Below are 17563 nucleotides of genomic sequence, written 5' to 3' on the forward strand. Positions count from 1 at the left end.
CTTCCGGGCTTCAGGGAATGTTATGTTTTCGGTTACCTTGATTTGAATTATTTTTTTCTCATTTTGGAACATTTCACAGGTTCGCGAGTACGCAGCGTGCGGCCCATGACAGTTGGGACATTCTGTTTGAGTGGCACTGCAACTTTCGGTTGGATGCTCGTGAGCACCACACTTTGCACAGGTGAGTTTTCCGCGACATGTGTTGGATCCGTGTCCGTACTTCTGGCACTTGAAGCATCTTCTCGGGTTTGGGACATAGGGGCGGACTTTGCAGTGAATAAACTCTGCTTTCACAGCGTCTGGTAGACGGGAACGATTAAACGTCAAGACGATATGGGGTGTCACTACATCTTCACCGTTTCGCCTTATGGTGATGCGGCGTAGGGCGATGACACCTTGATCTCTGAAGCCATCGAGGAGGTCAGATTCTGTTTCGCGGATCAGATCACGTTCTGATATGACGCCTTGAACTGTGTTTAGACTGCGATGGGGGGTAACGGACACCTGTAAGTGGGCGAACTGCTTTTGCTTGAGGAGGATGTCGGAATGATCTTTCTTTGACACTTCAACAAGAAGATCACCGGATGACAGTTTCTTTGCTTCATAGTTTTTGCCTATCAGCTTCTCAAGGGTCCTAGTGATAACAAAAACGGACATTGCAGCAACAGAGTCATTGTCTACAAGAGAGTGTATAATCAGGAAGCGTGTGAAGTGATCACATTGAGTTCGAGTTTTGTCTAACATGTCTTCGGTGCGGCCCCTTTTCAGGGACCGATCGGGTTTTTTGGAAGAAAAAGTACTCATGCGATATGGATATGCCGACGGTTCCTAGAATGTCACCTGTGTTTCACCATCTTATTCACAGGAAGGTCCCGGGGCTCGTCGCCTGGTACACAGACGAAGAGCCCATCGGCCAGAGCTTGACCATGGCCCCGACCGCCACCGTTCATGGTTTCTACCCTTCACCTCAAAACCTTTCGCCACGGTGCGGATGACAGCTTCGGTATGGGGGCTAAGGGTCCGTGGTGGCGCCAAGCACCATCACCTTGATACTCAAGGTGCCCTTGCGGGTCTAACGCGTTTGTGCTAGCGCGTTACGGCCCGTGTAAGAAGCTGGTGTAAGACGCTGTGGCCTCTCCGCCTTACCTTCAACGCGTTTCGAACGCGCTGCCCAAGGCGGTGGCAAGTCAAGTTCAAGTCGAGGAGCGTTTATGAATACGGGGGGTATACTCTTTCAGCAGTCATGTGATGGCGTTGGCAAACGCGGTGCACGTTCCGGCATGTGTAAATGGCTGCGTAAGACGCTGTGGCCGCTCCCCCTTACTAGAGAGTACTGCACGTCTCTAACGCGTTTGTGCCAGCGTCCCCTTAAGCGGGAGATCCGATGATTCCCTCCGGAGCTTCGCCCACTCATCATCATTCACCCCGTGGATATGTTGTGATTTTTTTTTTGTGGCAGCGAACTGGGAGATGAAGATCGGGAACCATGAGAAGGCTTACATAATCCTCAAGTGAATACTCATGGTTTCACTTGTTTCTCACTAAGGACACAATTGACTATGATTATGCTGGTGTAATTACGAAACGGTAGCGTCTATTTTCATGTCTCCTCCTCAAGTCCTAATATATTCAATCGACCACACAAGCAGTAAACAGCTTGCCGCGTATTCTTAACGACAAACACACGTGCCCTCTGCGCCCCCTAACGAATAAATGTTCAGAATCTCTCGCGACACTTCTCATTTGGAGCAATGAACCCACCGCAGCCCTAAACGTAAATTATCTGTTGGATTTCTATGAGTCTTAGGCGTGTGCTCGTTTTCTGTTCACCATAAACTAACCTCGCCCAAAGAAGCTTTCTTCAAGCATTAGAGTGTATTTAAGCAGGTTAGATTCGTGCACGTACTTAGAGAAGAACGCACTGAGACGATGATTTCTGACACAAAAAGTGACAAGAAAACGCTAATTCGCTTCTTACTGGGGAGTAGCGATGACGGCGGTGAATGCTCGGAATACCTACCGCAAGTGAAGTATGTGCGTTCGTTCTTCGTGAGACAGCTGGCTCTCTTTGTTTCGGGGCAATTCATCACGGCAAAGTTGTACCTACCTACGTCAAAAAACCAGAATGACAAAATGTCTTACACAAAACATCGTGTACGGAAAACGATATGAGCGACGCGTCAACATTCTTTGACTGACATGTCTAAAGCAACATACGCAACATCGAAGCAAGATGAATAACGGTTTACCCAACAAACTGAAACAACTAGTGGTGTTAACACTAAAAAAAGAGGACTTGCGAGCCTAAAATATGGCTTTTTTTCATTTTAGTTCGTTTCTTCACAATTCTCCACAAACTACTTGCTATGTTATTCAACACCGGAACATTTAAATTTCAATACATAATATCATTTTGTAAGCAACATTAGGTAGTTCATGAAAGTGAAATATTGACTTGCTTGGATTTTTGGCAGCCACCAGAATCATATGTAGAACGGCCAGCCAAAGACATGCGCTTGTCATACCGCCGGGAGAGATGCAGCAAAGTGTAGTAAGGCTTTTCTTATGTGAAGCCTAAGGAGTTTCGAAAAAGAAATAGACATAGTTTGAAGGCAGCGTGTCTTAAGGAATATTTTTCTATAATTCAAGCTTAGAAGACTTGTAATAACGTTATACAGCTGAAGAATTGGTTTCGATGCATAACGTTCATTTGCAAAGGAAAAAAAGTAGGAGAAAGAAAAAACGCGACACACAAAAATACACACTCCCAATTGCAAGTGTATTCAACGCGAATACACCCTCTTTTATACAAGCTACGGTCATATCATTCCGCTCCGTCTTTTGCAAGAGTACCGATAGTGTGCTGGCACTTTCGTAGTCGCAATTTTGTAATCGTATTATTTATTGTTTACGTTACAAATTAGGTTGTCCTTCAAAATTTATGACGTTTCGCATGAACAAAAACAAGCAACCATTACTTATGGATTATAGCGGTTATTTTAGTAGGAACTGTTTTATTAACTTGATACGATACTGACGCTGTGAACGGTTTTCGACTCAGTCACTTGTCTAAACTTGTGGGGTGGTTCGTGCCGCGCGCTCTTTGGTGGAAGCGTTTTTGTTTTGTTTTTGGACATCATGACGCACGTTTTAGTGAAAGTGCTCTATTATGATAAGTGGGATGTTTATCCGTTAAAGACGTTCGCTGACGCAACTACTGGTCTTCGGCTGATGTTCCAGCCTGGCTGTGTTGATGAGTTGCGCGGCATACTTCATGATGGAAGGAAGGCGAACAAAGCCGCAGCCTTACTTCTGCACACAGGTAAGTGATTTCGTTTTCCTGAGCACATAGCCGCTTTATTTTATCCTGTCTTTGACGAGCGTGAGATGTTAAGCACACCGTTCACTTTCTGCAGGCAAACCGCATGCCCTGGAGCGAAAGCGCGCGAAACTAGCGCTTGCTGCTGCCGCTGCTTCGATTGAAATATTCGTAATGTTGTCTACTAATTTTCTATCGCAATCGATGCTTCGCCTTTCGACCGAAACTGTGACATTTTCTTAATCCGTAGTGTCTCTTCGTGTACCTTACGGCTAGTGTGCACCTTTTCTCACGTAGTCGTTAACTGCGTCTCAATTTGTGTTGTGGCTAATGTCGCGGTGCGCTGCGAAATATATTTCGCCTTTTCGGGATGTGCGGAGAACGGCCTACCGATAAGTCCTGCATCGACGCGGTGATTACACGGATACACATCGTAAATGAACAGAGGCGTGGTGGCGACGTCGGCATAGCTCATAGCCGCCGACGGACTCGCCTTATCACCCATCGCCACCCCAACCGCAGTAGGCATCTTCATAAAACGTGGCGTGTTGCCGTTTAAGGCCAACTACACGCTTTTAATCGGCGATAATCCAAACGTGCCGCCGTTCCCTGATACCTCTTTGAGCTGGGCCGATTCGAATGTCCTTTGCTGCCTCAATCTAAGCACCGCACTCGAGCACCGTCTGCGCGGAAGAGGAATGACGCGTTCATGAAGACAGCTCAACAGCCCACTGCACAGACGCAAGCATGCAATGCGCACAGGATGCGTACGCGACGCGCTGCACACAAATTGCGCGGAATGTTCCTAGCCACGCGGCTGCGGATACTAAGCTTCAAAGAAGCGGTGCCGGTTCTCACTAGCACGCTCGCGCGCGCATCGCTCTCGGCGAATTTTTAGGTCTGCCCTGCTGCTCTCAAAGATTCGGACTGCTGCTTGGTACCGGCTGTGCACTATAGCATGGTGCTTCGTTTTGTGCGAGAGCCGGGAATAAATTTCACCGGTGTGAAACAAGCATCGCTGTGCGTACCTTTGGTAACATTTACTGTAACAGCCCATTTCTTTATTTTCGCGACGGCCCTCTTAAAGGACGCAAAATTTCAATTGCCAGTATAGTGTGTACTACTGTTTAGTGCGTAGTTGTGTATAGTGTGTGGGAGATTCTTAATTTGCATAATCTCATATTCTGTCTACATTCCCTTCTCCACAGGTTACACATGCAGCAAATGCCCGGGTGATAACGTGTCATTCGTCCAGAACACCTTGGCGTCGTTTCTCGCAAGAGACATCCATTGATCTGCGGCTGATTCACCAGGAAGCTCGCATCTCTGTTGCCACTCCGCGTCAAGTGGGATTTTTAACTATTTTTCATGCTGCCTGTGGTGTACGCTGTGACGCTGTGAAGGCTTACTTTCGATTTGCTCTGCCGTTTAGTTGTAAAAAAGTGTCTACCTTTTGAGTTGAGGTAGTTCCTTTTTTTGTAAAAATGTTTATCAGCCTAACCAAGTGGTACATGCCTTCTTGAAACAGCAGCGCAAACAGACGAGGATGATGAAATAAGTAGGAACACATACAAGCACCGACTCAACTAGAAGTTTATTCTTGAAGAGAGGTTTTAAACACATTGGAACTTGACAAAGATGAGAAACCATGCATGTGTGGCCTTTGTGATAAAACTGTATTTTCTGCTGTGAGGGGTAGAACAAACAATTGTTTCATCACAAATACCAGAACACAAGAGAAATTATGGAAGCCTTACTTATTGATTGCAAGAAGACAAATGCATAAGTAAGCTATCTGTTCTCTTAGGGGGAAAGCGTTGGAAAGAGCTTTCCTTGTTAGGTGGTGTCACTTATAGGAGCAATCTTTCACTTTTTTGTTGTTTTTGTTTCTTTTTTACCTGCATATTTATTCTACAAAACATGTCTTTTGTTCCTTTTTTTGTCGCACCGGGCTCTGTCTGCCGCGCATGCACGGCTAATTCTTTGTCAAGTTGGCCAGTGTGCTTAATATCTTTGTCGTCAGGAACAAACTTCTAGTAGAGTCAGCGTATTCTATAAGTATTCAATTCGCTTTATTCTACGTCGCTTTATAAGTATTCTATGTCGCTTTATTATATCATTGAAAGTATTTGCCTTTCATTAGCTTTTTATTAACCGAGGTACCACTTAGTTGCTGCGTAGGGTGAAAAAGGCCCAAAGAAGTACTTTCATTAGAGAGTTTTAGAATAGGGGTCCCAAACGTTTTGGGCCCCCAAAGAAATAGCGTTGACGCTATTGGATTTTGCGTTGGGCACGCTATTTCACCGATTTAGTGGGAGCCCCAAAGGCCGCCCCAAAAGCCTTACGTCAACAAACATGGCGGCACCCATCGAAGCGGCGGGTCTCCGAGTACCAAACTGGGCTTTATTCGTGGTAACGCACAAAGTTCGTAAGCTAGGAGAAGTGACTGCGGTTATCGCTTTCTCTCAACTAACGTGTGTAATGAAGATTGATTCATTAGAAGCCGCTGATTCTGAATTCGATTGTCGGTTTCATGGCTCGTAGGCCTAATGTGGATTAGCTTGGCTGGTGAAGGCACGACAAATTGGTTACTCTAAATTAGGTGCAACAAATCACTTGCTGCTAATAGAATAACCTCCTAATTGTAATAAAACGCAACACCACGAAAGTAAAAATTTGTCTTCTTATCGTAAAATGGTATAGTTTATTTTAATATTTATAATAGTTTTTCGTTGATACCGTAGTGGCGAAGCGCAAGACGCTATTCGCAAACGCAAAGCCCTATTCTAAACCTCATCACTCTTGCATGCCCCAACGCTAACACCCACAAAGCTCTTTGGGGCCCCAAACTTTAGGACCCCTATTCTAAAACTGTGTATTAGCTTTGTGCAAGTCCAGAAAAAATTGACTGATGAGCTCACTCAATTCTGGAAATGCCACCAATAAACTCTGCCGTACCCAAAAATACCACAAGAAATTAAATACTGTGCAGTTCGCGAATTATACCAGGGAGGTAAGCTGCTTATAGAACACCACAGTGTTAGTAGTTTGCCTCTGAAAAACACGATTCAGGTGTTTTGTATATATATATATATATATGCCGTCATTCGTTTCCATATATATATATATATATATGGCATATATATATATATACATATATTTACATATGCCGTCATTTCACAGGCAGCCGTTAATCCATCTGGGAGTGCTTACTCGGCGTGTGACACATTTGACTGTAAGGTATCCAGTGGTCTTCATTTTTGTATTTATACATGCAAGCCAAGAGTTCATGTGTTCAATGTTAGTTACAAGGGTATGCTTTTGGGCCACTTTGCCTTCTTGTCATAAGCATACGTCACAAGACCACAGTGATTGTTCTTATTGAGTTCAAATGTATAGTATTTCAGATGTATTTACACTGTTGCTAGTCCTGTAGGCACTAGCCTGTGTTTTCAGATTCCATGCAGTTGTGGCTTATATACTGTAATACTGTTTGATGTGCATGTATCTTTGGTGCAAATAAAGGTATGGGAAATAGGTCAGTTTCTCCTTTGCTTTTGTTCGTGTTAGGGAAAGTTATGAACAGACACCGGGGCATGCAAGTAGGGATAGTAAAGAAATTTCTAAATGCAATGAACAATAAAGCACTAGCCCAACGCCATATCAATCATATTTCAATGGCGAGTTACGAAATGTCAATGCTATCTTGACTGTGGCACAATGTATATTTTAATGCTGTGTCAATAATGACTCAACAAGTGGTCAACAGTACTATCACACCATTACAATGCTGCAACAATGATAACCTAACAATATGCCTAAGCACAATGTTCTCTTAATGGTAACTCACAATTACCCAATGTTTACTTGCCCAATGGGTTTTCAATAAAATTTCAGGGGCCAATATTCAAGAGCTCTCCACACTTCCCCCAATGTTATATACGATTGCCAACATTCACCAATGGTATTGCAATGCTTTGTCAACGAGTTTTTTTTGTGGGTCGTTTATCATTTACTGTTAAAGGGTCGTTTTCTCGTTGTCATCACTTAAGTAACGTCGTCTCATTGTCGTTATACCACCGTCATCATACGCAACTCATGGTTCTGTCGACGCCAATCTTTCAATGTCAATGTACGTTAATCGTGATGTTGTCAATCAATTGTGATTAGGCTGCCATTGTCATGCCATGGTGCTCAGGGAGTCGCTATCATGCATCCGTTGTCAGACCGTCGTCGTCATTTCACCATCTTCGTACTAGGCTCACGATACAGCCATTATCACGCCAGTGTCACCGTACACTCGTCGTCATTCCACTGTCATCATGCCGTTGTCATGACATCTTCGTCATCCCGTTGTCGTCATAAAGCAGTCATCGTCATGTGATTGTCATCATGCCGTTCTCTACTCGATGTCGCCCTTGTACCACCACCATATTTAAACGTCGACATCGCAGTGTCAAAATGCCGTCGTCGTTAGACCACTTTTGTCGTTCTATTGATATAATTTCTTCTTCGTTGTTCCATTGTCATTGCTTCGGTGTCACACAGCTGTCGTTATGCCACCATGCTCATGGGCGACCTTGGCAAGCTAGTGCCGTAGTAAAGAGGAACAATACCTGAGCAGGTGACATGTATCCTAAATGTAAAATCGCAAAGGGGCCAGACCTGTCTTGTTGATAATGTTGCACCTTAGGTCAGCAGCGTGACGATCGGTGTAAAATGGAAGAGAAGGGACATGAAAGGAGAGAAACGGCACACTTTCTTCTCCCTTCTGACACTTCCTACGTCGGTAGTCATTGGTAAGCAAAGATGTTGCCGAAGCGTCAAAAGTCTAAGAATTACCACTAGACGTATAAAATAAACGTAACTTCAGGTATCAGAATCAAAATCAGAATCAGTTTATTCACAAAAAGACGGGGAGCGTTACATAGTAAGCACATACAGAAGAACGTCCAATACCTAGAAACTGAAATGGGGCTTCCTGCCATGATGTGTTGCTACATTGCTCAAACGCTTTTCGAACTACCGCGACAGACATGCTAACGTGAGCTCTGCGGTAATATTTTATAGGATGCAAGTGGCCAAACAGGCACGATGCCCTGAATAGTTTCTGTGCTGCGTGTATTGCTCTTTATCCCATTATTTTTGTACCGTTATGATTTACGAATTAGTTATCGTAGAGAAAACCGTGTAGAATATACATGTGTTTATGCGCGTTACTCCTGAGAGACAATTGCCCGCACAAAAAGGATCGTGTCCCTTTCCTTACTTTTTTTCATGACCCTTCACTTAGCGGAAGCTAGCAGTGTACCCGCAAATGAACGAGTTGGATATGGACATCCTACATCAGTGTTGCAAAGCTGTGTTTCTTGATCTAGATTTTTATAACATGGTATTAGTGGGAGAATGCGCGTATACGCCACGATTCAGCACCTAACTTGGGAAAATGGCAATGCATCTCAAGTCAAATTCAATGGCTGCTTGCCACTGAATCTGAGATCATGGAAAACCTAAAAGCTTAGTAGTCAATTCTTTCTAAAATAAATGGCGTGACCAGTCATCGTGAAAAAAAGGACCCTTAATATATTTACTCGTAGGATGTTAGCAAGCGAATAAGCACACAGAAGGACATAATAAAAAATTACTGGACATGAGAAACAATGCGTTTGATACGTACCTCAGGTCACATGCAGTAGCGAAATAATCTCTGCTCGAATATTGTAGAACGACACTTCAGAACATGAAGTACATTGTTATACCCTGCCTGCGTAGCACAAGCCTGACCTAGACTTCCGTTCGAACTATTATTTTCATAAGAAAGTCGTGCAGGTGTTTTTAGCTCCTACATATAAACTTGTTCACTTTTGGAGACATAAGGCGCAGCACATCGCTGAATCCATAATACCTGACAGTTTCTGCGTAGAGACCGCAGGATTGTGTTGAAATAAGCTTTAAAAATATGTATTAAAATGCGGGGAAAATATTTTGTATTACATTTTATATCTCCAAGCAGCTTACATTCTGCAGCTTGGAATTGCTTTATTCTATGCTTTCTCTGTTCGTCCAGGTAGTTGCAAACTATGCTTTTGTAAAAATATTATACGAGGTGATCAAAGTTAAGCTTGCAGTTTTTTTATTTTAATTAGGTGCTGAGACGTACGTGAAGACCGCCTCTACTGCAGGGGGGTTGTTGCGAGGGGTAGACAAAGTGAGATGATAATTATCGCAGTTAGCAGTGCAATTAACGAAAATTGAATAATTACCATTTGACTGGCGCCAGTAAGAAGGCACGTTTGTATTGAAAAGTTAGAGGCACTCGTCTTTCTCCAAAGTTCCACTTCGCAGAATTCTTCTAGCGTATCCGCGCTTTGAGATATCGAACTGCAAAGTTTAATTACCGTTCGCATGATTACGCATGCTAGACAGTGACTACCGGGGCAAAGCACCTCGCTTTTTCTGACCTGCCTTTTACGTACGGTGTTTAGTCAGACAACCGGCAGGAGGCATAGGCAAAAGTCATAACTGCCCCCTTTCACTCTCGGCTCACGCAATCGCAAAGCATAGCAGTCGGAACCGCTATCAAAACACTGAAATGCGCAGCCTGTAACGAAGGTGCCTTCTGTTATGCCGAGATAAGGCAGGAGCTTTGCGCCGGTCGTCACTGTCTTGCATTGGTAATCATGCGAACGGCAATTAAACTACACAGTTCGACATCTCATAGGCGGATACGCTAGAAGAATGCTACCAATTGGAACTCTGTAGAAAGATGACTGCCTCTAACTTTTCAATACAAATGTTCCTGCCTAATGCAGTCAATCAAAAGTTGATTATTCAATTTTTTGCTATTTGTACTCCTAACAGCGATAATTTCCATCTAACTGGCTGTCCCCCTCTCCACATAACCCTGCTGTAGAAGTGGTCGTCACGTACGTCTCAGCGCTTAATTAAAAAACTCTCCACTTAAATTTGATCACCCTGTATATGCATAAATGCTCATTTCAATCATATAATTCTGATGTTACAAAGAAATGCTCTGCTCGTGGGTCATTGTTCATTCAATAGACAACACAATGCGTTTGCAAAGAAGACACAACGTTACATGGAATCACATCCAGCGACCACGGCAGACTTATGCAAGTAATCTCAAAAATTGTTATGTGTCCATATTTTAATTTCTTTACAACACTGCGGCAACGGTCCAATTATGCCACAGTGTTTCTCTATAGTCTCCAATGTTTCACCATTTACACGGAACTTAAGCGTTGCATGCGCTAACAGTGTTGATTATGTGCCGATCATGCCAAGGAACCGACACCAAGGAGCCAAATATTACGGGGTACTTATTTATTAACAGCGGAGCTGTTGTAGGTCGAGGCTGCGCGGTCTGGCCGTCCGCCGGCGTCATGCAAGTCACATGACCAGAAGAGAATGAGACACACTCTGGGGGAGGGCAGGCCCCAGGACCAGCAAAGCAGCAGAGGCGCGCTGTGGGAGGCGCAGCCAATGTTTTCTTTCTGGGGTTTTACGTGCCAAAACCAGTTATGAATATGAGGCAACGGTAGTGGAGGGCTCCGGAATAATTTTGACCACCTGGGGTACTTTAACGTGCACTAGAACGCAAGCACACGGGCGTTTTTGCATTTCGCCTCCATCGAAATGCGCCGCAGAGGCCGGGATTCTATCTTGCGGTCTCGTGCTCAGCAGTGCAATGCCTTAGCTGACTGAGCCACCGAAGAGGGCACGGGCTGGGGCAGGAGGTGACCAATGAGAAGTTGCGCTGTTCTTGAGCAGGAGAGGCGATATGGGTATAAGAGAAAGTGGGCCTCTTTAATTATCCGTCCCTGGCAGTCCCGGACTGCCGAGGCAGTGTTTTCAGCCAATGAGCGTTGCGTGTGCAGCTTCTCGGACAATCCGGGAGTGCCAGGGATGAATAATCGAAGAGGCCCAGTGTTTCTGTGTGGCGCGCCCTTTCGGATAACGCCAAACATGCAGAGCTGCTGCCGGCGCCGTCCGCGTTTCGCCGCGTTCGCGCCGAACGCACGCGTTGTCCGTTACTGCAGCCGATGCCTCTGGGGGCGGCTCGGCAGGTTTCGACTAAAGTCCCTGGATGCGCTGCTCTCTTAAAAAATATCTAGGGACTTTAGTTTCGACAAGAGAACTGGACACTCGTCGTACAACACTTTAAGTGCGTGTCGTAGACCTGAGTATACTTTTGTTTACGCAATTACATCACGTGCAACGAATGCACATGTAACGCTCGTAACACTCGGTGTAACTAACACAGCTTCACTGTTCGACCATTTTCACGAAGTGGAAGGGACGTATAATTTTTATTTTATTGCGTTGGCATTACGAGTGCCGAGATGCAAAAACAAAAAAATTACTCCATCTCCCGCTAAAGGGAACCATGTGTGGATGCGAAGCAGCGGGGAGATGGTTAGCTTGAGAGGCAGATGGTTTCGTGGCAGCGGCCCGAGCGCTCATCGCGGCGCTGCACAGGAGAGAAAATGAGGCGCGCGCGCTCCTTCATTTTCATACCGCGGAACTACCGTGGCGCCCCCAGCGGAGTATGCAGCTGTCGCACCACCTGTCGAGCGCGCCGCTCCGGATTCCTAGTGGAGAGAAAGTGGGGAGCGTAGGAGAGGAGAGAGGGGGGGAGGGGACACGCATGCGCTGTGGGGGTGTGGCATGCGGTCGCCGCCCGTAGAGTATTCCGAGAGGAGAGAAAGGGGGAGGGGACGCGCATGCGCTGTGGGGATGTGGGACGCGAGCGCCGCTCCGTACAGGATTCCTAGAGGAGAGACAGGGGGGACCATAAGAGAGGAGAGAGAGGGGGAGGGGACGCGCATGCGCTGTGGGGGTGTGGGACGCGGGACAACAGACAGAGCCACCGGCAAGAACTGCTTCGCATTTAAAAAAATCGGAGCCCTTCTACTACTGTCAAGGACACCACAGCGCCAGCGAAGCTGTCACCGTGGTGTATCTGCTGTAGTGAATATTGCACCCACGATGAGAATGGGCGTATCGTCGTTGGTTATAGTCCAGCCGAACATGTCTATCATGAGCATTCCGGTTGAGAAACTCGCGTTGTAACCTTGCCGTCGCACCGGGGAAGTTGGCCCTAACGTTGCCGAGGCGTGCACCACCGTTGTCGGATTCCTGGAGGGCAAGACGATGGTTACCTTTGGCCTCACCATTGCACTCCCTTAACTGGGGGCCCACGGCTCCTCGCTGACATTGCGCCTGGGCTTCGCAAGCCCTCACGCTAAAATCGGTACGTCGACGACGAGCCCTTTCCCTAGCGCTTTCGCGGCGGCGTTGCTCAAACGCGTTAGGAAACGTCGTCAATTGCTCATGAAAGGCTCATACCGCCTTAAGCAATGGTTGATAACCCCGTAAACATGGACTCCCTATTACGACGACAGAAGAGATGTAAAATTCTACACTGAAATGATTAGCTGCAACGCAGCCAGCCGTGGAAGCAGACGCCGACGACGACAACGAACGCGGGACCAGTGGCACGAGCACGTGCCGAACACTCGCTCGTGCTCGGCACGACATCCAAACGCACGAGCGCAAACCAAGGGGCGACATCGAGTTAAGTGACGAAGAAGACAACGCTCCAGCATCAATGCTGCTGATAGTTTTTTTTATTGCGATAGCAATTATATGGACACTCAAAAGCAGATTTCTGCCGTCGGCGTCGCCGTCGCCGTCGCCGTCGCCGTCGCCGTGAGGTTCCGTATGACGTCAATGGAGATGAAATCGTCGCCGCGCGCCGAACGCTGCATGTGCGAGTGAAAGGGCGCGAGGGGCGCGCGCTTTCACGGGGAGTGAACGCACGGCGGAGAACAAACGCGCGTTCTGCGCCGTGCTCGCTTAAGGGCTGCAGAAGTAAGCGTCTCTTTCCTCCTTTACAATCACCATATATGTTGAGCAAATGCGCCTTCTTCCGACGCGCGAGAGGCCGCGGGGGAGGGGGAGGGAAGGGAGGCGACGTTTAGCTGCGGCACCAAGTGCCTATTCATATCAGAGGCTCCGGCAACAGTCACCAACGCCGCACGCATTTTGAGCGAACGCGGGCAAAACGCCGACGGCGTCGACAATAGTTCTGCGTGTTGCCGGTGCTGCTGCATGTCCGAGTTTATACAGCTGATAAAGCTAATATATTACTCCGTATAGCTCTCTACAAATTTGCTATCGCAATTGATGCTTCGCCTTTCAGGTGAAACTGTGAATTTTTTTTCTACACACGGACACTATCCTGGGGGAACAAGCCCTTAGCAGCTTCGCTGTAAAAAATGTCGCAGTTTCACCCGAGAGGCGAAGCATCAATTGCGATAGAAAATTAGTAGAGAGCTATACGGAGGAAGGATAGTAGTTTTATCAGCTGTATAAACTTGGACATGTCGCAGCACCCGCTACGCGCAGAAGTGTTGTCGACGCCGTCAGCGTTTTGCCCGCTTTCGCACCAAACGCGCGTGATGTTGGTGACTGTTGCAGGTGCCTCTAGCGGTGGTGCTGGTGAAAAACATTTAATAAACTAATAATAAGCAACGCTGCCCGCGACCGTTGAACCAAGGCGTTTTGGGTCTTGAGGTCTTGACAGCTGAGCAGGGCCGCCTCGCAGTCCTCCCTGGTGAGGTAGGAGTTCGGGAGGATGGATGTGTTTGATTGGCACGCCCATACTAGGTGGAAGGTGTCAGCCACCTCTCCACATAACGGACACGCACCGTCAAAGGATTGCTTGAAATGCTTGAGCACAGCCGCACATAGTACATTGTTGGTGAAAATTTTGATGAGGAGGCACTCGTCAGCGCGATCCAGTCCCTTTCAAAGGGCCGGGTAACGGTGGTGCTCCTCCTTGTAGCAATCGGTAATTTTTTAATGAAAGGGCCAGATTGTCTCATGAGGAGCAGGCTTCCAAGGACAGGGAGACAGCCCGGGGAGAGAGTGCATGGGCGGCCTGATCGGCCTGTTACGTCGTGCTTGACGTTGTCGAAGGCGCCTTTAAGATCCAAGGCCAGGACCACCTTGTCATTGTGGGGACATTTGACAGGACCTCAGACGTCTTTGTGGATCTGCAGAAGTATATCCTGTGCTGACTTTAGAGGGTGGAAACCAAACATGGTGTCCGCGAAAGTGTGCTGTGTTTCGAGAAAGTCGGATAGTCTGTCTCGCACCTCTCCATCAACTTGCCCACACAAGAAGTGAGGGAGATGGGACGAAGGTTCTTCCCGTTAATAGGTTTGCCGGGCTTCGGGATGAAGGTCATGAGAGCCGACTTCCAGTCAAGAGAGAGAGGAGTCTCACCGTCCCAAATAATATTGATGTATTTGAGGAGCGCGGCGTAGGCTTTGTCGGGAAGGTTGGCCAAGAGTTTGACCGTAACCTTGTCGCGCCCATGTGCGGTGCCACGCTTCATCTTGCTTAAGGCCGCCCGGAGGTCGTGTAGCTGGAATGGCGTGTCCAGTTCCGTGTTCCCTTTGCCTTCATATGAGTACGCGGCCGTCCGTAGGTCCTTTGTGGTGCAGAATTATCGATCCCTGAGCGCATGGGCTAGCTGTGTTGTCGTTCCTGTAAAGTTGTACATGACCCTAGGTAAGTGGCGTTGGGTTTCAGTGCGTGTTTGTGTTGGAGCGATGAGAGCGCGGAGCAGGCGCCACGTGTTGCGGCCAGACATCTGGCGAGCAGCCGCGTTGCACCGGTCCACCCAGTTAGTGTCGGCCAGCTGAGCGGCATAATACGCGGCCTACTGTGTGAGTTCGAGGATGCACTTCTTGAGGCGTCTGTTATGTGTCTGTTTCCTCCATCGTTTGGTGAGGCTGCGGCGGGCCTCCCAAAAATGAAGGAGGTGATTGTCCACGTCCGTTTGTGTGTCCGTGAGGTGTATCTGCTTTTCATGTTGTCTGAGTGACGACGTGAGCCATTTGGACCAGGTGTCGTAGCCTGACTGGAGGGGGTCTGCGATAGGTGGAGAGGTGAAGAAAATCGTCCAGTCCGCTACACGAGCTTGTGTTAGGGGGAGTTTCAGGGGACGCATGTATATGGTTGTGTTGATTACACGGTGATCCCTACCGAGAGTGTCCTCTGTATTTAGGCAGTCGGCATGGCGTATGTTATGTGTAATTGTGAGATCCGGGCAAGTGTCTCGTTGAATCGAATTGCCTACACGTGTTGGGTTGGCAGGGTCAGTGTGGAGGGTGAGTCCAAGTGTGGAAAGAAGTTCCGCAAGCTTCCTCCCCCGCGCGTCCTCCCGGGGGTACCCCCAGAGCCTGCTCGGGGCGTTGAAATCGCCGACGATCAGTACAATACTGATTTATTTCCAGAAATACAAGATTTCCGGTGCACATCATAGGCTAAAAGCTGTTGGTAAACAGCTCGACTAGGCCTATGGGCCTTTAAAGGCATACATGGTGGTTACATCAAAAATAGTAAGATTGTTAGACACTCAAATTAAATAAATTACATAAATTCATAGAAGGAATAAGGATTATAAACAGGGATAAGGTGCCTCAGAAAGGCTGGCCAACGTTTCGATAAGAGGACCTATCTTCGTCAAAGGCGGCCTCGTCATCCTCGGCGGGTTAGTTTTAAAGGGTTAGTGGAGTGACGTCACGTCGATGTCCGCTCTGTCTGTCTGTGACAGACAGCCACAGCGGACATCGACGTGACGCTGCGCCATGCTCCCTATTGGGCAGCAGAAATAAGCGTCATTTTTTTCTTTCAATAAAATTACTAGTACTACTTGGTTGCGGGCGGCGCCGCCGGATGGAGCGCTGAGAGCTGGGAACTCCGCTTCCCCAGGTAGTGGCGTTGCTGCTGCTGTCTTGTCAGGGGGTGACGTCACGCCACGGCTTGGCGTCTCTGGTTGACTTGCTGCCGTCCGGTGGCATGACTCTCCCATGTCGCGCCGGGCTTGGCTCCCTTGGGTGGCCTGATTGGCGCCTTCCCAGTTGGCTGGCGATTCACTGCACGACGATTCAACTTCAGGCCATCTTGGCTCCACACGAACACTCTTTCGTGGTGAAAAACGCTTTTACTGGCCCAAGATGCGTCACGATACTGAGCGGTACCTCGCCAGCTGCACCGAATGCCAGCGTTACAAGCGAACTCCAAACGCACTTCATGGTCGAATTCAGCCTGTTCCGCCTTCCAGCGCCTTTTTGGAACAAGTTGGCATAGATCTCCTGGGTCTATTCCCACAATCCTCCAATCTTAATCGTTATATTATTGTGCGTGTCGAGCACCTGACCTGTTACTCTGAGACGGCGGCGCTGACATCGGCCACATGAACACAGTTTCTCCTTTATTGTTATATATACCCCGTCATTCTCCGGAATGGGCCTCCTCGCATTACAATCAGTGATCGTGGGAGAAAATTTACTGCAGACATTGTCGAAAAGACCCTTTGTCTGTGTCCTCTAACTTCCGCCATTAGACGCCATACCATCCACAGAATAATGGTCTGGTCGAACGAACAAGCAGAACACGTGCCAACATGCTGTCTATGTATGTCAATTCCGCACATAGAAACTGGGACGGAATCCTACATTTTGTAACCATGCCTTCAACACCGCGAGACACGAGACCACCAGTTACTCACCGTTCTTCCTTCTTTATGCTCGCCCGCCTCAGTGCACACTCGACACCATGTTTCCCTACATAGCTCATGACAATGAGTGTTACCTAGATCCTCTGTCGACCAGAAGCACGACGCATTGCTCGGCTATGCACCGTTCTCTCACAGGACCAGTCAAAGATCCGCTACGACGGTCGTCACCGACATGTATGTTTCGATCCGGGTGACATTTTGGGGCTCCGCCTCTTGCACGTCCTGGCACACCGACGTTCTTGGCCCACTATGGGGACCCTACGTTATACTCTAACGCCTCAGTGAGGTAACCCATCGCATTGCACGCCTCACAAACAGTGCACGACACTGGGCCAAAACCGAAGTCACGAACGTTGCGCGCCTGAAGCTTTACAACCCACGAACGACTGACTGACTTGCCCAGTGGGCTTTGGCTGCTGAGGAGGAATCGTGATGAGCTCTCGTAACAGAGTACAGAAAGGTCGCAAATTGGAACAGAGGGTAGAGCAGGAAGACGAGGTTCGGCTGGCAGCCCTTGTACCGGTCCTGAGAATTGCCAACCGTTCCGATTTATCTGCCTTGCATATTGAAATAAACACTTCGCGCGTAACAATATATATATATATATATATATATATATATATATATAT

At 47.6% G+C, this 17563-nt stretch overlaps 1 protein-coding gene across 1 annotated transcript in view; it reads right to left on the bottom strand.

Annotated features, from left to right (window-relative positions):
* LOC125947110 (uncharacterized) overlaps positions 1–16226 on the bottom strand; it is a 57669-nt gene extending 41443 nt beyond the window's left edge. Inside the window, exon 1 of the mRNA XM_049671465.1 lies at positions 16068–16226. Coding sequence (XP_049527422.1) covers positions 16068–16226 — 159 coding nt within the window. The remainder of the gene's footprint in view (positions 1–16067) is intronic.
* Between the last annotated feature and the right edge of the window lie 1337 nt (positions 16227–17563).

This window comes from Dermacentor silvarum, chromosome 7, assembly GCF_013339745.2.
Source record: "Dermacentor silvarum isolate Dsil-2018 chromosome 7, BIME_Dsil_1.4, whole genome shotgun sequence".
NCBI classification, from domain to species: domain Eukaryota; kingdom Metazoa; phylum Arthropoda; class Arachnida; order Ixodida; family Ixodidae; genus Dermacentor; species Dermacentor silvarum.